Below are 20,115 nucleotides of genomic sequence, written 5' to 3'. Positions count from 1 at the left end.
CTGTGCCTTTTAATTGTAGTTTCCACCTACCTCACATGTGTTGTTTCATAACCCCCTTTTGTGGTGTTCTTCCTAGAGACCTGACAACTACCTCCATATACTGCTCGTAGATAAGCCCCAAAAGTAATTTACCACCTTTAAAGACTACTCATGCCTAAACCCTAAAACCTCTTACTACCCCTAAGCTCTACAGATTACTGAGTTTCAGTAACTACCCACATAAAATACCCATCTCTGAGCCCTAATACATCCTTACTGCCTCTACACACTACCCATCCCTGAACAGTAAAAACATCTTACTACCCCTGTACGGTATCCTTGCCTGAGCCCTAAAACTCCATACTGTTCCGGTACAATACCCATCTCTGAGCCCTAAAACTCCTTACTCCTATGCACCACCCTTCCCTTAGCCCTAAAAACTCCACACTACCCCCATTTACTGCCCTATGCTTGAACCCAAAAAACCTTACTACCCCGATACACCATCCATTCCTGAAGCCTAAAAATTCCCTGCTTCTCCTATACATCACCCATCCCTCACCCCTAAAAACCTCTTACTACCCCTATGGACTTTACATCTCCTTATTATCGCTGTACCCTACCCATTCCTGATCCCAAAACACAGCTTACTACCTTTATACACTGCCCATTGCTGAGCCCTAAACACTGTTTACTGTCCTATACACTATGACAGTATGAACGCTTTACAATGGTAAAAATATAACATTTTACATTTAGGAGGGTTCTCCTTGCAAGTGGCATTGTCAAGTTTGCCAAGGATGTTCGGCTTTAACATTTGAGATAATGTGACAGTATTATCAGCTTTTCTGAGAACCACCAGAAACACAAGGAGGGTCTCGTAAATTTGAAGAAAGTAAAGTTGTACACTCACAACTGCTAACCATATACAGCCCGCTACAAAATACACTGTACAACTGAAAGCCCGCAAACAATGCAATGCCACTTAGCTAGAGCTCACTTGTGCAAAGCAGCCTGCCCATAGCAGATATCTGCAGTCACATTCACATAACACAATTATGTAGAAAGCAGACTGCTACACCATACCACACAATAATACACGGCCCTGCATAGGCAGCGAAGTCTTGCATGCAAACACGTGGACCGTCGTTGGAGCTGAGGCAGCTGATGTATTGTCTTTTCATGCATCCAATCGGTCACCCTGTGGTTTGGTTTCCCCCGTCCCATTGTTTTATCTCATCTGCTACTCTCTGATAACCACGTTTCAGTGTTTTTCTGGGTCCTTTTTACTCTGGACAGTTGTAAATCATGTTGTTGTCCGTGTTTTCTAGGAATAAATACTCCCCCAGGGTACTCGGAGGCTGGTGCTGTGCTGCATTTGTTTACCTGAAAGGATATGGCAGGGTCAGCAGACAACAGATAAGGAGATGGATATTGAAAGATGGTTGATTTAACTGCTGCAGGAGAGGGGGTTTGGGCGTTTCGTGTCATCCGACATGCAAACAGGCCAAGTTCCTGTTCTATAAAATTCCAAGGCTAGAGACAGTCTAGAGGGCATTATTGGTGCCCTGAAGGTTATGGACAAGGTTAGATACAAAATGTAAACGTAAAAAGACTTCCATTGGCACTTCACTCCGAAGTGCTAACTGTTCCATCGTGCTGGGAAGTTGTAAATTTTTGTTGTATAACATGAGTGAGGTATAGTCCTGCAGCAAAGGTGAAGCTATCACCCTGTCTGTTCCAGATATGATTTCAGCAGCATGCTTGAAAATGGGGCGCAAGGCAAACTCATTTCTATGGATGACACAAATCCACCAGAAATCATTACGGGTATAATTTTGAATAAACCTAGACCTTTCACTTCGACAAGAAAGAGCCACAAAATTGATTATTTTAGCTTGCAAATGTGGGAACACTGGTGAAATAGCTGTTTGGGGAATGGATAGCTGGATCGATTGGTTTGGGTAGATTGGTTTGGGTATTGTGGGTGGTTTTGTTTGGAATTAGTTATGTGAAAGAAATCGTCTTACAATGCTTTAACATGGAGAGGTCCGAGCCCAGAGAATTCAGATATTAGATTTTTGAAGCATTTTTCCAAAGTGAAGTGATTAGTGTGGTATCAGACATTCGTTGGAAGCACATTTTCTTCGGTAGTCTGGTGGGTCTCCTGATGCACCCCTTCCATCTATATATGTGGGTCTCTGCCAGTTCCTCCACTTGCAACACTCATACATCACCTACTTTTGTATTTGTAAGAGACTCGGGTGTACTGTGTGATATCGCTAGATGTTCAATTGGTTGAGCGAGACAGCGATGCAACCACCATGCTTCAGGAATAGAGCTCCGCTCTGTCACCTTACTAATATTGCATCTGATGTTTTCATTGGTGTAGTGTTGGACAGAAATAAAGTCTTCACATCAATTACTTGCGTCACACTGTGCAATAGTAGCAGCGTTCATTGACCCTCTTATGTTTTGCATATCCTATTGATGCAATTTTTTTATTTGGAAACCCATTATTCCTGCAATAAAACATAAAAATAAATGCATAAGTAAAAATAATATTATCCCAATAGATGGCAGCGGGCTATAATACAATGCATCTAACCCCTCATGTCTTCCTTATATATCAAATGTTTTTTTCAAAGATAGGAAATCGTGTGCACGCATACCCACACCTGCTGCCAAGGTGCATTCCTTAAGAAAGGAGAACATTAAAGAAATACAAATGATGATGCACCACGAAAACCACATTCAAAAGTCCAATTCTTTAGTTTGAGTCCATTGAAATCTTCTCTTTATTCTTTTTTAAGGACAACACGTGTATTACATAGCAGACAGCCAAAGCGTTCCATTCTTTTTAAGAGCACTTCTTCAGTGCTGCAATACACCAAACATCAATGCCTTAGAATATATACAAAACAATATACTTACATATATACCTTTACAAACAACATATCAATAAGAAAGAAAAAAAGAAAAATAATCAGAAGAAAGACAAGGGAAAAAAACAAAAAAAACTTTATGACAAATAAACAAATATAAAAAAGAAGAGAAAAGAGATAGAAATGAAACCATTTTCTATAGCCATTATTATACAAAAGCCATTATACCAACGATCTTCATTAAAAACATATACTAAAACATGTTTATCAAACTCAATTGGCAATTATGATGGCAATCTGAAGGATAAATGCTCTTTGGAAAACCCAATGGTCCTACATTTGTCATGGCTTGTACTACAGGATAGGCGCTTCACATATTTTTCATATGTATTAATAGGAGTATTAATAGATTTACAGTCATTTCACCATATTTTTATTATCAGTTGGAAACCATATTAATAGAAATATTATTTAAAAGCAATTCAATCATCATTAATTATAACGTATAAGAGAATTAATTACGTACTTTCTTCATTCGTTAATTAATAAAATATCAAATATCTCAGATAACTACATCTATTACCTACATCAAAAATCGAATTGATTAGTCTACATTGTATCATGAGTGAGCTCATGATGTTTATAACAAAATAGCCATAGATATGAAACCATTATTCACTACTAATTCCCAAATAATAACCATCTTGTACTATAGTATTTCCCATAACACATATGCAGCCTAACCTTCATTGAGTATATATTCTTACACGTACCTGTTCAGTCCATTTTATTTCAGTTCACCACATTCCAACATTATAGTCCATCTAGCAATAGTATCAAAATCCTCCACTGTTGGTACCTCTTATAAAACGAAAAACAGCACTAAACTGCATCTTATTGCAACCAAGTCAATAATTTCTACAACCTACATCAAATAGAGAGACTTCCAACAAGGCTGACCATATTGTGCAAATGGAACATTTTTACAAAAGCAAACAATAACCTCAATAGACTCCCAATCACCAATAACACAACCAGAAACTTCTGCAAAACGGGACAGTCTACTTCTATCCTACCTTCATTGATATTCATCAGGGTGACAACAACCCTTGCTCCCATCATTCCCAGGAAAACAGAAAAACCAGAGTGTTAGAAATGACGGTTTTTAGGGTCGAGCCTGCGTTGCATGCGCTCGGGCATGCGTATCACAGGGAGACTCTTTTGTATTTAGAAAAGGGCTCGGAGCCCTGTCAACTTCACGTCAGTGCTTTTTATTGGTTCGTGGGCTTCCCTAATAATATCTGCTTGCTTTCATTAGTCGAAGGCACCCATATGTCATGCCTTTTCCGATGGCAAGCCCTCCTCGAGCGCAGCAACCAAGTACAGAAAACATACGAGGCTCGCTGTTTTCCATCGGGCTCGTGGACTTTTTTTTCTCTAATTTAGAGCGCGATCTCGCTTGGCAGTAGTCGAGCGCTTTACATACTTGAATTCACTTTTTCGGGTTGTGTACATAAATGCACTGTTGCCCGATAGGTGAAAAGTCGGGTTAAGAGTTTACAACGCGATCAGCTCTAACATGAGCAAACGCGAAACCCCTCGCATTGTAAATGCTTGTTTAAACCTCTGTCTTGCTAATTATCAATAATGCCATCGTAAAGACATCGTGCTCATTCAGCAATATAGACCGCTAACGTGACATTATCACCCGGTGTCCCATGAAATATTACCTGCCATCTTGGAGTGGGGTATTTCACCTAAGTATGTAAAACATCCATCTATACCCTCATTTCACCAGCCCCCAACACAATAGATGCAGCGCTTAATCTGACATTTGATAGAAAACATCAGAAAAGCCAAGGTGTTTAAAGTTGGCAGCATTTTACAAAACTCCCCACCTTATCAACTCGCTATCATGTTGCACCGCAAAGATCAAACTCCTATGGCAACGCAAGTGGCTGAGTACACGCTTGTCTCCCGGCATCCAAATGAATAATGGTGCCCATCATAAGATGGAATACACAAACCTACTGTACTAGGCATTCGCACCAAACAATGCCGATTTCTCCCAAAAGTATTTTTCCCATTAGCTGCCTGTAATACAGTCTCACAGGCATTGTGCCAGCTTCAAAAGTGTCAACAATTAGATCAACCCAGCTGCCAGACGTTACAATAAACAATGGCAGCCATTTCAAAATAGAATATTTCACTTTCAAATATCGAATAGAAAGATGTTTCCAATCACAGTTCACCAATCTATTCATATGTAACACCTAACTTATCAAAATGGCAGGTTGTTTATAAATTAAAGTCGTTACTTGATCTTCGTAAGTGTTATAATTGATGTGAAAACCCATCTTAAAATATGGGATTTTACTGATATATATCCAATACTTGACTTCAGTAGAAAACACTTCAATGTTCATAGAGCATGCAGTTGATATTGACAACCGTCTTAGAGCCACCTGCTTGACCAGTGTGTATCATGAATCCAAGATAGCCAGCTAAAATATCCCCTCTCATTGGCCATAAGCAATACGGCCAAACATGTTCTATTATCTCATCTATACTTCCATCAGGTGCCCACCACATCACCACTATAACTAAAATACTATGACAAACACCAAACATGTTAGACTAAATTGCTTATTATTATTTATACTTATACATTTTATTTATCCAGCAAAAGTGTTGAAAAACATACTGCAACACATTTGGTATTATGTAAACTCCTTTTTCGTATTATCAACATTTCTTCATCATCCTTCTAGCAATTAGAACCCAATAAGGAACATCCCAGAGGACGAAATTATAAAAAAATAGTGTAATTCATCATCAGCATTATGGCCCATTTCAATGGAGCGTAGGCGGCAAATCCAAATCCATGCAGCCTCTTTGCGTTGCAGAATTAGTTTCCTGTTGCCACCCCCTTGATCAGATGGTACATGATCAATACCATGGAACCGGATATCACCATTATCCGGATGTTGTTCCAACATATGTAATGCCAATGGGTATTTCACATCTTTGTTCTTTATAGCTAGGGCATGTTCCTGTATCCGGATTTGGTCTTACAATTAATAAAATAGCCAATGTCTTATTTTGTCTGAGTGTGGTAATGGAAACTTTTGATCTTATCCAATCCTAGATTGCACACATTATTCTTGACAGGTAAAAATTATGCCCTTCGTGATTGTAGATAGCCACATATGTTTCTTAGCCGTAGTGACATATCTGGGGCATAGCATGTCCCTAAGTGCCCTACCCTTACTGTAGGTAACTTTAGATTTATCAGAAACATAATTTCTGATCCCAGGCACCTCAGTAAGTAAATGCCAATGTTGTTTCAATGTTGTTTCAAAATGTTGTATACATCATCACTTAACCTGGAGTACTGTGTCACAAAAGACACATGTATAGGTTTTTGCCTATTTCTCCCAGACTTCATTTGAAGTGTCTCACCTCTAGTCATACCATCCATATGTTTTTCCAACTTGTTAAAACTTTCTCATTGCATACTCGACATCTGAACCTCTGTTTCGCACTATCAATCTGTACAATAAATGTGTCCCTGGTACTGCAGTTACGTCTTATCCGTACCATCTCGCCAAAGGGAATGTTATTGATAACCGACTTTGGATGGGCACTGGTTGCATGATGCTATTGCATGTGTGGCCTTTCTAAACATGGTGCTCTGTACTTTGTTATCCTCAATGTAAAACTGGATATCCAAAAAATCTATTTGTTCCTTACTATATTGTATATTCAGTTGGACATTGTAGGGGTTATCATTAAGAATTGTATGATATGCCAACAATTGCTCTACTGTTCCCTTCCACAGTACAATGATGCCATCTATATACCTCCCCCAATAAACAATTGAATCAGTCCATTAGGTAGCATGTCTGCCCCAAGCATATTCTCTCTCGTACCAGCCCATGAACAGGCATGCATAAGATGGGACAAATTTAGAACCAATCGCAGTCCCTTGTATCCGATGGAACCACTGGCCATGATGAAGAAAGTAATTTTTTAGAAAGTATGATATTAATCATTTCAATAATCATCTCATTATGTTCCAGATGATCAGCAGTTCTGGTATGTAAAAAGAATTTGATTGCTTAAATTGTTTCTGTGTACAAGTATATAAACTTGTTACATCCATGGTAACGAACATCAGATCTTCAGACCAAGTAAAATCGTCAAATTTATTTAAAAAGTCCTTGATGGCCAGTATAAAAGCAGGCAAATTGCCAACAAAATTCACCAAAAGATAATTATAGTCCTTGTCAGTTAATAGGCCAATTTCACGCCAATCCACCAACCGCATATTGATATATTCACTCAGTGACTTCATAGGATTGGTGGAGACATGCTCATAACAACTGGAATCCATAAGTTGCCTCTCAGTCTCCTTGAGATAATCACACTTATTCATTATGACCACGTTCCCCGCCTTATCGGCTTCCCTGAAACTATTGATGGATCAGATTTCAGGGTCTGCAAAGCTGGATAACTGCTTGGGAATCGGCAAAGAAGTGTGATCCCCAAGCAGGGATCCACCCAGTAGGCCCTGGGGATTTGTGGCAGAGGGATTAGCCCCTTGGGCAACGCCTTTTCTTGCCCCTCCCCCTAATGTTTTAGACTTTCTACTAACCCAGGGAGGCAAATGGGGCAGATGACTCCAAATCTGCCTGCTGGGAGGTAGAAAGCCCACTAAACACCAGGGACATAAGGGAAAAAAGCATATGGTGGCCATGTCCCCCGCTCCACCCCCAAAAATGGTGAAACAGCCTGTGGGAGGGGGGGAGGCATTAGAACTTTGCTACAATCTGCCTCCCGTGGGAAGAGGGAGAGGGGTTGGTGCCCACTTGGCACCAGGGAATATTTAAAATAATAAATAAATAAGGATCGGGCTCCCATCATGGCCATTGCCATGCCTCCACACCAAAAATGGTGCAACAGTCTTTCTGCCCATTGTAGGAGGCAGATTGGAGGTTTGCCCCTCACTCCTGGACATATCAACCAATGGTAGAAACTACCATACCCATAATGCGGCAGAATTCACACATTGGGGTAATCACGACATTTTAGTTCACTTTTGAATTTCGAATTAGTTACGTAGGTTAATAACGTGGTTATTTATTATTTAGAAACACACATGAAAAGGTGAAGTTAATAATTGTTTGGTTTTAAGGGTGTAAAATTGTGGATATAAACACAGACGAAAGGGTTCATGACCGGAAATGCCTGTGAACAAGGTTGCCATGACTGAAACGCGTTGGGCAACATTGTGATTTAAACGGAGCCCAGAAATAAAGAAGCTTTGAATACGGAAACTTTTGGAGTGCGGTTTCTCCTTTATCAACTCAAGGAATTTGTTTGTATCTATCTATCTATATCTATATATATATATATATATATGTATATATATATATATATATATATATATATATATATATTTCTCCATACTTTGCCCCAAAAAAACAGAAACACACTCTCGTTTAGGCCATTTATTAATTTAGACACAAGTAGCCAAGGTCCAATTCTCCCTTCCTCAAGACTGCCCAGGTTTGTTCATTTGAACAGTGGGTAATCAAATGGGGGTTTGGATCAGTTTGCCCCAAGTCAAACGTAAGAATACACAAGAGTTGAAAACCCACTTAAATCATTTTAAGAGTTTTAGTGGAATTTCAGATTGTGTGCAGCCAATGATACATCAGATCCATGTATTCAGTTCAAGTGCATTTATTAATTCCAAGCACGGAAATTATTCTGAAGAATACAAGGAGAGACAGCCAACACATGTTTCTCCCATTGTGGTGTGTTCACCTGGGGCTTTTTCAAGGCTGCAAGTATTGAAAAAGGGGCAGATCAGAATACAAATGTTGTCAAGATTCATGAGTTATAGTTAGGACCTAGTTTCTGTAGAAAAATTGTTTTTTACTTGCCTATATCTTTGATCCCGGTTGGCAAATCATCACAGAATTTTCTAAAAAAACTTTGCCTCTTACATAAGCTGCTGTCTGGAAGTTTTAGGGTGATCTATCAAGCGGTGGCCGAGATAAAGTGGGGGGTGGGGTGGTCAAAACATTTTGTCCCCATCCATTTTTCCATAGGGATTTTGAACAGCGATAGCCCCCGAACCACTGAACAGAATTACACCATATTTGGCAGAAAGGTACCTCTTGGTCCAGAAAGTGACTTTTCTGTTATTTGGTGTAAATCCATTCAGTAGTCTTTCGTAATTAAAGAAAACAAATTGTATATATAGGGAACTGAAGGCTTTGCAAAACTTCCCGATCTCGTACTGAGATCTGATTGGCTGCCAACACTTCAACAAAGAAGTGTTGGAAGCCATCTTAGGACTCGTCTTTAGCTGAGTCCCAGAAGAATAAATAAAAAAGAAAAGGGGCCAGGGTAGGGGCACCCTTACCCCTTAGATCTGGTGCTCTAGAGCAAAAAAGCATTTTTAAAAAACATTTTTAGAAATTCAAAAAACAAAAATAAGCACAGCCTCCCGCACTTTTTTCCATAAAGCCCCCAGGTGGTCAAGATCTCGGGGACATTGAAATTATCAATGCGGGGGACTGCCACCTCCCCAGGGATTTATTCCAATACATTGTAGGGGCCACCCACCTCCCCTATTGACCACCACCTTCCCTGGGCACTAATCACAAAACTGTGCAGGGGGCCACCCAGCCCCCTGCAGCCATAGGAACCTCCACCTCCCGAGGCACTAATCACAAAACAGTGCAGAGGGGCTTACCGACCCTCCTGCAGCCCCGGGCACCACCACCTCCCTTGGGAACTAATCACAAAACAGTGGGGGGGGGGCACATGCCCCCCCCCCATTGCTGTGGGGACTGCCACCTCCCTGGGACATCAATCACAAAACAGTGTGGGGGGTGCCCCCCCCGTAATCCCGGGGAATGCCACCTCTCCAGCTCTTATAGAAAAGAATAAAGAAGGGCTGCTCCAGACCCCTAAGCCCCAGGAACCACCACCTACCTGGGGCAGTGCTTGTTGTGGGGGCCTATGTGCCCATTAATGGCCCTGGGGACCTCCACCCAACAGGGCAGGCTCCTGCCGTGGGAGCTGACAACTGGGGGACAGTGGTGGGGTCCCAGGGGCCAGACCAGGCCATGTGGCCCTGCTCCCCAAAAAATAATAAATAATTAGGCTGGGCCTTGGGGGGATGAGGCCCCCGGGACCAAGATCGGCATGGCAAGGTGGCCTGTGCAGCCCCCCTCCTAAAAAAACAATATATATATATCTATATATTTTTATGCCAGACCCCTGGGAATGCGGTTCCCGGGACAGAGATTGGCCCTCGGAGGGAGGTCACACTCTCCCCCAAAAAAATAAATTTTAGAAGGCCAGGTCCTGGGGGATGTGGTCCCCAGGGCCAAAATCTGCCTGGGGAGGGGGGTATGCAGTCCTGCTGACAACTACTGCTGTTTATTGCCAAAGGCTGTGCGTTGCATTAGGCAAAGTGTTTAGGGGTGTTGTCCGCAGGGTCTGGCCATAGGCCATGCTCTGCGGCCACCACCCACTACACACAGCCACATGGTTATAGGGGTTGGGTGCAGGGCCTGGCCAGATACCAGGCCCTGTGACCAAACCCCACTGCACACGACCTTTGACCGTTTGAGGGGTTGGGTGGATATAGTGCCCAGCTGCCACCGCACACGGCCATATAGTAATGGAAATTACTTTACATTAAAAAACTGTATAGTAATTAAAATTACTTGACATTAAAAAAAAAAAAAAGGTTTCAGGGACGTTATCGTTAGGAAACAGAATTTAAAAAAAACATAGAAATTTACTTAAAAAGCCAAAGGTTATATTTAGGCTCACATTTTAAACGTACCAACCCGTAGAAATTCACTTGTTTCAGTTAGTTATCTCAAGTAACTATAACATGTTCCCTAAGGTAACTATAACTCACAGCCTTGCAATGCCCTGCTAATTACCCCACAAATTACGGCACTCAGGACTTCCTTGATAACATCATTGATAATATCAATGTAATATTTGCAGTAAAATCTTTGATGAAAAAACTGTGCGTGGCGGGTTGTGAGTTATAGTTACATTAGGGCTATTATTTGTCAATTTTTTCCCAAGAGGGTTCCCACAGAGACTCCGACATCTGTCCTTTGGGGTCAGGATACCTGCATCTTGACCACTTATGTAAGTTTTTGATTGTCTCCCCTCCCCATGTGCTCATACAAGAAACAAAATACCGGCCTCAACTTTCCTCTCAGGTTGTGACCAGCCAATCAGGGCTTTGCTTTTTCCCCAGATTCGCAAAGGATTCCTGTCCGTATATATCTTTATTTCTTTTTCCTTTAATAACTCCCAAAACTACTGAACAGATTTACACCAAATTACAAAATGCACTCTTTCTGGCCCAAGATCTAGCTTTCTGCCAAATTTGGTGTAATTCCATCCACCGGTTTGAGCTGTAGTTGTGTCTAAAATCCCTATGGGAAATTGCATGGGAAAATGTGTTTTGGTATCCCCTTTTTTCTCGGCCCCCAGTTAACGAATTACCCTGAAAGTTTCCAAACAGCAGCAGAATTGAGTGGCAAACTAGTTTTGAAAATTTTGTGATGATTCATCCAAAGTTATAGGCAAAACAAAAAAAATCCTATCCCTATGGAAGCTAGGTCCCTACTATACCTACTGGCTATTTGCAGTATATATGTATGACTTGTAAAGCTCAGAGTGTGAGGGTCTCTGCACTCAGGCGGAATCTCCCAATTGCAGTGCTCAGTGTGGAGAATCTGCCACAAGTGCAGAGTCTCTGCAGTTGTGACTCTATGAGTCTTAAGTTCCTTTGTAAATCAGGCTCTAGGTGTATAAACTAGCATTTGCCACCGGCCCTGAAGTCTATTCAAACAAGATTATGGTTTAGCCTTCACCTTAGTATCGGAAAAATGTTAGATACTAACAGAGCCAAAATATATAGTATTGGGCAGCATTTTCACAGAGGCAAGGTCTAGCAAATAAATATTTGGAGTAAAAAGAAAAATGTCTGGGGCTACAACCAAAATGCACTGGACCTTGGCTGATAATGGGGTCTTGTCCTAAAAGGACATGCAAATTTCTGCTTTACTGAATGAACGAAAAAGGATAGAATTTGCTGGTTTTAAATTAAATGCTTGCTGTGGGCTAAATATAAACTAATCACTGCTGGTCACCTTATATTACACTCATGAGTCTGTCTGATGGAAAAGCTCCCAATTGGCAAAGTAAGGGAAAGACATGGGTTGACTGTGGTATCCAGCAGAAAAAGATCTACATGTATGTTTGGTCTGGTTCCACTCAGTTTCTTTGGTGGTAGGTGAGCGGGCAGTAGTTCAAGTGTGGAATTAGGTGAGAAAGCTGGTTATTTCTGGTTAAATAGTTTACCTATATATTGGAAGTGTCACATGTGAGATCTCATCCTAATTGAGCATTAAAGGGACTACTGAGACGAGGGAGGGAGAAGGTGGCAATGCATCTCACCAGTCAGTTGCTTTGTGTGCTGTTTTAAAAGCATTGTATTGTATTGTGTTCATTACCAAAAGAGTGGCCTGAATCACTTGACAATCCTTGCCCATTTTGTAATTACTGAAGCTTGCATGCAGGGAGTAACCTTTTTGGGGAGCATTGGGTGTTGTGCTTGAAGGCCATAGGGGCTATGTAGTTTGCAGTTGAGGACAACGTGCTGCTCTTAGGATTCTGTTTGTTTCAAAATAATGTAAGCTTTGTGTGGTAGTGTTTTAATTGTACATAATGCACCGAAACCTTAATGATAAGGGCTTATTTTTGTGTACATTGTTTGTTCTTATTGGCTAGAAACAGTCAGAAACATCTCTGGAAAATAATATTTGGGTTATCTTTGCTTGAATGAGGTGGATCATACATAAGGGCAGAAGGCATGCCCTAAAACGAAGGAATCAAGTTATGACCCACACATTCTGCACTGTATTTTGTGAAATAGTTGAAGCTGACCATTTTCCTATTGCACATCCCAATGAATGCCCATAATGCAGCTCTGTCAGGCAGTAGGCATTTGATGTATTGCCAGCTAATTTTGTATTGCACTTCTAAGGAGCCTTGGAGAAGGTTAGCACCAGGGAGGAATGTTAAGAGTAAACATTTTGTATAGTTTGAATTGACTACTTAAGAGCATCGGTAGGCTTTACACGGTTGAGTATGTCTTGCAATCATTAATTCCATAAAAGGAAAGCTTTAGTTAAGGTTGCAGTGCCAGAACAGCTCAGTTCCTGTTGAAACTCCCAATAGAAACACAGCGAAAGAGGTTAGTTAGTAAGGTATGGTGGCAAAGATTGTGTATAATTCTTTTAAGAGTTTGTTATTTGATGCTGCTTACTGTAAAAGTGTCATTTTAGTTTTTTGTTATGTATATCAATGTATATGGTATTTCTATAGTGCAAACCTACCCAGAAGGGAACAGAGTGCTGTACAGAGTCAAAGGCAAGCATAAAGTTGACGAGTAATGGGAGATCTAGCTGGTCTGTAGATGGTTAATGCATTGTGATGCAGTGTTATTTCAATGGGTCTTCCCTAAATTAAGGCAGTGTTGAGGCAGTCCTGATGGATGCAGGGATGTTCTTCCAGATCCTGGAAGCATAAAAGAAAAAGGCCTGTTGTTTTGTTTTTTCCTTTTTAACACTTCATTCTGCAGGCTGATGGTGTCTTGATTGCGAGTGTGCCGAGAACCAACAGTGACAGTGAGCTTCTGTGTAAGATCAGCGGGGCTACTGGTCATAATGTTGTAAAGTGCTATACAAATGATAATTAAGGCGAAAAGTGGGGGATTGGCAACATCTTTAGTATACCAAAGTAGTTAGCCTGCAGCATGAAAGTAGCTTTGGCAGCATGGCGTGGGTAAGGAATGCTGGACAAAGCTGTTCCAGAATCTTTGGTTTCTGTACAAAATGTAGCTTGAAAGAAAATCTACAACTGTGTAAGATTCACAGAGGAAAAATATTTTAATTTAGAGTTCATGCAAGGCACAGAACTTCCACATCTATTGTGATGCACACAGGGGCACGTGGGCATCTGCGATTTATCCCAGCTGCCTTTCACTGTATTCACTTGGAGCATATGACATGTTCTAATGCAAAAGGACGGGTTTTTTGGTGCATGCCGAAGATGCCGGAGATATCTACACATTTGCTAGACATCAAGTCTTGCTTATTTGTGGGAAAGTCGGTTGGTGTAAGTCCTATATGCTCCCCTGACCATCATCTAATTTGTTTCGGAATATTTTTTGTGAATCAGGCCGCCGTCCTGGACAGAACTTGGACACAGTGAATACTTAATAGGCACAAAGCAAGAGGCAAAAACGAAAATACTATGAGTATTAGGGGCCAGATGTACCAAAGGATTTCACCCATTCTGTGTCTATGGGAAAAAGCTTTCGTACATATGGGCCTTGGTTCGGAATTCTCAAAACCTGGTTCAAAAAAATCAGTATTTGAGAAATGTTGGCACTTTAAATCCCAATTTTCTGAAATTCGTTTTTACACAAACCTAAATGTAGGCTCGGGAGTGGGAACAGAGGTGCTTCCATGGAGAGAGATAGTGGGCAAACACCCACCAAAGTGTCACTTTGTAGATTTTTAGAAACATTTCCTGTGCTTTTTTCACACGATTTGCTCACACAACTTTATATTTAAAAATAGTTAAAGTGTTCAAATACTGTGGAATCTGTTCATGGTGCCCCTATATTTTCAGCAAGTGTAGGGAAAGCGTTTCTCTGGGAGGAAAATAGATTTCTATGTAGAGGAAATATGTGAACCTACAATTTCCACCATGATTGCTTGTTGATTGCCTGGACTACAAACAGCCTTTAGAAGTAAACAGTGGCGTAACCGCGGAGGCTGCAGTTACCTTTGTTACACCACTGGGAGTAAGTTTGGGTGAAAAAGGACATGCATCCAAAACTTGCATAGACTTTTGAGGTGTACTTCACAGGATTTTGGGAATTTCAAAAATGGGCCGTTAAATGCATGTGTTTGATAGAAATAAGTGAAGTGTACAGTTTTCACCAAAAGCCAGAATATTTCACAGTAAAACGATTGGTCTTTGTAAGGGGAGCATGCACGGCATCAAAAATGAAGCAGCTCTTTCAGGGTCACACAACAGCCCCCACAAGACAATATAAGTTATTGCTTTCTGCATTACAATATAAGAGATTGTTAAAGTTCTTGTGCTGTGTCCTACTCATCGTTAGTGCAGCATGTGCAGTGGCACCTTGCTAGAAATATGTGGGGGTCTACTGTGCTGTAACCATTGACATATTTTACTACCTAATCATGTTTTGAGAGGACATATCATTGTTACCAATAGGGACCATGATATTTTTGCCAAGCCAATGTTCTTGTAAAATTGCCCAAACTGACTATTTGGTGTTCTCAATGTATTTTTTACTACAGTAGATGTGATTGCCGTGTTTTATTTTTTCACAGTGATCAGCACCAGTCAGAGACATCAACTAGAAGCTGTGAGCTACTCTTCTCGCTACGCCCTGGGACTCTTTTACGAAGTTGGCACAGAGTTAGATGTCCCCTGGGCAGCACAGTACGTCACCAGCGATCCCTGCATACGTTTTATCTCCATTGATAACAAGAAACGTGGCATAGGTCAGTAAACTCCTAATTTATTTTAAACTCGTGAGCAATCAGGGCGTTAGCTTGGTCAGTACGATAGTCGGTGATTGGGGGGGGGGGGGGGGATGAGATTCAGACTTTTTCAACAGTATGTCATATAATGTTAACATATAATGTTAACATACACTGTACGACAAGCAGGGCGCATGAGAGGTCCTTAAAGGCAGTGGAATTGCAGAGGAATGGGGTGTAGTATTTATACTATGCGAGAGAAAACACAATGGGGGTCATCATGACCCTGGCAGTCTTTTGACCACCAGGATTAATGTGTCGGTATCACCACCAACAGGCTGTATACACATTATGAGTGTGGCGGGTTGGCTGCTGCCAACCCATCACATCACCACTCATACCGCCAGGGGGGTATGAACTGCCGAGCCGGAGATATTCATCTCCGACCCGGAAGCCCACAGAGTACTGGCAGCGGCATTATGATCCAGCCTACCGCCATGGTTTCCACGGCGTGAGCAACACCATGAAAACCAAGGCGATAGGGCCTGCCAAGGGCAGGGAATTCCTTCTCTGTCACCTGTAGGCAGCTCATCCCCCCCCCCAGCAAGCACCAAACCACCCCCACCCATCCCCAATCCAAACTCCCCCCAGATTCAAACACACACCCCCACACACACCCACAGACACGACACCCATTAATGCACAAGCAGACACCCACGACCACACAACTGCCCCCAAAGCCATACACGCACACAGCCACACACTCACATCACCCCCTACACCGCACAGTCACAGCGCCCCTCACCCCACAACCCCCCTCCCCTCATACACACACACAGACACCCACACGCAGCACGCATACACCCATTCACCTACACTTCCATGCACACATTCACTCATACGTACCAACAACCATTCAGGCACGCATTCATACAGACATACTCACACGCATTCATACACGCATTCACACAGACATCCAAACACCAATTCAGGCATGCATACACACTGACATGCAGACAAGCACTCACTTCAACTTTCATACATGCATTACTCACATGCATACAACCACGCATACACCACACCACAACACTCACATTCAAACACAGTTGCATACACACAGGCAGACACCACACACTCACACAAAACACAACCCTCCCACCCCCCTCTCCTGTCGGATGCCCAACTTACCTGGTCCGGCGAAGTGGTTGTCCAGCAGGGAAGGGGCGCTGCCCACCGCCAGCAGGACCCCGCCAGCAGGACACCACCAGGCCGTACTAATGACCTTAATACAGCTGGAGGCGCCCTACTGGTGGGGCGGTGCTGGTGGTAGTAGCACCAGGGCTCCACCGTCTGCCAGCATGGCTACTGCAGGATTTCCGCCCTTATTGTGGCAGAAATCCTGCAGTGTCCATAATATGGAAGGCGGAAGACCGCTAACACTGGCGGTCTTCTGGCGCCCTTGGCATCGGCGGCATTCTGAGAATACTGCTGATGTCATAATGAGGGCCATTTTTTCTAAAATACACATTTTTGAAGACTTTCAAAACATGGGGAGAAAGCGTGCGTGTTTTTGTCTGTGTATGTAAAAATCCGACAGAAACTTTACCAAACCCAGCTGAAATCATCTGTACCCAACTATTTACCAGAAAAACTGTTATTAAGGCGGGTAACACCCCAAACCCCCCCACCCTGGACCGGAAGCTACGCCCCTGTAAGCAATAGGCAGTCTTAGTCACGAAAAAGGGCTTTAAAGAGAACGTTACGATTACAAAAAGGTGATGGATGGAATACTGGAATTATTCTCAGCCACTGGGAATATTTCTAGGTGGTATTCTGCATTACTCTGTGTGCCATTACAGGGAGAGAGTGAGCAAAGGCAAGCTAGTGATGGCCTGCCTGCAGAAGGTAGCTAACCACAAATGACTATGCCATGTGCCCTCTCCATGGGAACACGTGCAACTGCAAGTGTGTTTCAGACTTGTTGGCCCTCAACCTTGAGTTGCAATATATTTCCGAGGTGTTAAAGGGTTGTGTTGTAATTCACAACTGAACACAGTTTTTACATGTATGGCCTCACTAAGGTGACTGAAGCAATGCTAGACTTAGTATAAGCATTGATGCACAGGTCTGTAATTTCTGCAGATCCTAAGTGTTGACATAATACACCATCTACTCACAGATATTCCCCTAACAACATCCTAATCAACCTAAGACCAAGGTTATGATTTGTGGTTGTGAACTAGTTTCAAAGCAGGTGCTGGTTTCGGGATAAAGAAAAGCTAGAGAGGGTGTCTGCCTAAACATATCTAGGGTTATGACTTGGCGAAAGTGAACCAAATACTTCACAGATAAATGCCCTAAAGAGCTCTATCCAGTCTCTTACATCAGTGTTCCCCAACCCCCGGGCCGCGGACCGGTGCCGGTCCGTGGATCAATCGGCACCGGGCCGCCCCACTGTGGCGGGCGGTAAATGTTTGATAATTTTTCCGTGGCCCGCTTGTCACACAATGGGACAAGCGGGCCACGGAAAAATTATCAAACATTTACCGGTCCGCGGCGATAAAAAGGTTGGACAACACTGTCTTACATGGTCTTTTAAACGACTGCACAAGAACTTGGTCTGCTTGGGTATGAGTGTTAATAGCAAACAAATTCCTACTGTGGTTTGTGGAGTCATCGCCTTCAAAAGTAAGCTTGACACCTGGTGAAAAAAGCACAATGCAAATGTTTAAACCAACTTTTCTTTCTACTGGATTGCACCATCCCTTGCAAATTCGTTCAGAATTTAACCTTACAAGGCAACATTTGCTTTTTAAGGCGCGGTTTGTGTCATATTGTGCTAAATAAAAGAGGCCTCCCACAGGATCCTTGAAGCATCACTTATGGTAGAGGACAACACAGGAGAACTCCACATGAACCCACCATGACAGCACTGTCCTGGTCTCTCTAGAGGCCGATGAAATATGGAGGGTCAGTCTTCCACCTAAACAAACATGAACAGCTCCTTCAAAGCAAGCAAAAATAATCTCAGCAGATCTCAATAGCAAGGACGTGGGTATAAAAATCTCATGGTAGCTGGGCAGCTAAAATTATATCATACACCATTGTTGTCAGCCAAGTTAACTCAACTGCTGTCTAAGGTTCAGAAGTGGCAATTGATGCAGCTTAGATTTGGTACAATCCCTTTGAAAGCGTACTGGTATGGGAGAGTGAGTTGCAGCACAGATAGCACCTGCAGACTATGTGTTGTGGCGGCCGAGCTCAGTCACATGGTATGCATTTGTAAGAAGCTGCTGCCTATCTGGAAATTTTGGCTGCGAATGACCTTCAGAATTTTGGACACACATACATGCAATGAGGTGATCTAGTGCTGTCTAAAGGGAGAATAAAGCCAGTTGTCGGACCGGTTCTTGAAGTATCCAAAAGCGGCCACCAAGGAACTGAAGGATGTATCAGATGGAATTAGACCTCCTAAGAGCCCCACCAAGTAACACTGTTTTGCATAGCCCACATCTAAAGCACTTTGTATCCTGTAAGCATGGGCTTCTCCAGATCATGAGTCATTTAAAGGTGCAACAACTTTTGAGAATTCATGCTGTAGTTAAAGCCTTTAGATATGCTCTCGAAAACGTTCTACCAATTTCATGCATTGATGTAAATGAATTAAATGAAATCTGTCTGGTTTTATATTCGGTGGCATCTATCACTCACCCCAGCATCTGAAGCACTTCAAAAATATTACTGGACTGGAGGTACCTAAAGTAGTTCTAATGAGTCCAGCGCTTTACAGACTTTATACCCCTAGAGTGGCCGCCCTAAGGTTTTGGGGCAGCAGAAGAGATTGTAGGCCTCGGGCACAAGTTGTAGATATTGCTTTTTAGATAGTATTTGAAGGGGCTAACGCAGGAGTATGTATTAGAATTTTGCTGAGTTTCTCCAGGTAGTCACTCTTTAGCAGCCCAGAACCAGATCGCACTTTATTCCCCTATAAGAGGCCTCTCTTTGTTTCTAGGTCATCTGATGTGTTAGCAACTTCCTGGCTCATGTTTTATTAGACAATGCTTCTAGACTGCATTCAAAGAGGATTGCAAATGTTGTGAATGACGCACTAGAATGAATTAGAAGTCTCTTGAGCCTCCCCGGGTAGCAACGTTTGCACAATCCAGCCCTTAAAGCATTTTATAACCGCCCCCACCCCCCGAGATTCATGTTAGGACCTTAGTTAGTTGAGGTTGTAAAGTTTCAAGAGTATGTCTTCTATTGAAGAGGCTGAGTTGTGAAGGGTATGCTCCCAAAAAGATATCAAGAACGAACTTGTATGCGCTTATGGATAGCCTTGTTGACTTTGGCTGTTGCCCCCTTGGGGCTTTCTCTGAACAATCTGTAACATGATGCATATTGTAAATGGTGTTTTAAACTCGTATGTAAGGCAAAGGGGCCTGTGTAGACTGCCTTTATTTTGTGAATCTCGGGCGATTATTGTAATGATATTAAATAATATACTTGTACAATCAGTTAATAAATTCAAATTCGAAAATGTTCCATTAGTAGGTAGTAGCAAAAGGTTATTGGTAACAAAGCAAAGAAGTGCAGAAACCTAAGGTTGCTAC

The 20,115-nt window shown here is 42.2% G+C and overlaps 1 protein-coding gene across 3 annotated transcripts in view; it reads left to right on the top strand.

The window, feature by feature from the left end:
• The window catches only part of RNLS (renalase, FAD dependent amine oxidase), a 319,785-nt gene that overhangs the window by 211,577 nt on the left and 88,093 nt on the right, over positions 1–20,115 (top strand). For all 3 annotated transcript variants that reach the window (XM_069239902.1, XM_069239901.1, XM_069239900.1), the window contains one exon: positions 15,353–15,526. In XM_069239902.1, coding sequence (XP_069096003.1) covers positions 15,353–15,526 — 174 coding nt within the window. The remainder of the gene's footprint in view (positions 1–15,352; positions 15,527–20,115) is intronic.

The sequence above is a fragment of the Pleurodeles waltl genome, chromosome 6, assembly GCF_031143425.1.
Source record: "Pleurodeles waltl isolate 20211129_DDA chromosome 6, aPleWal1.hap1.20221129, whole genome shotgun sequence".
Classification (NCBI taxonomy): Eukaryota; Metazoa; Chordata; class Amphibia; order Caudata; family Salamandridae; genus Pleurodeles; species Pleurodeles waltl.
The sequence above is the reverse complement of the archived record's forward strand: the minus strand, read 5'-3'. Positions and strand labels throughout refer to the sequence as shown.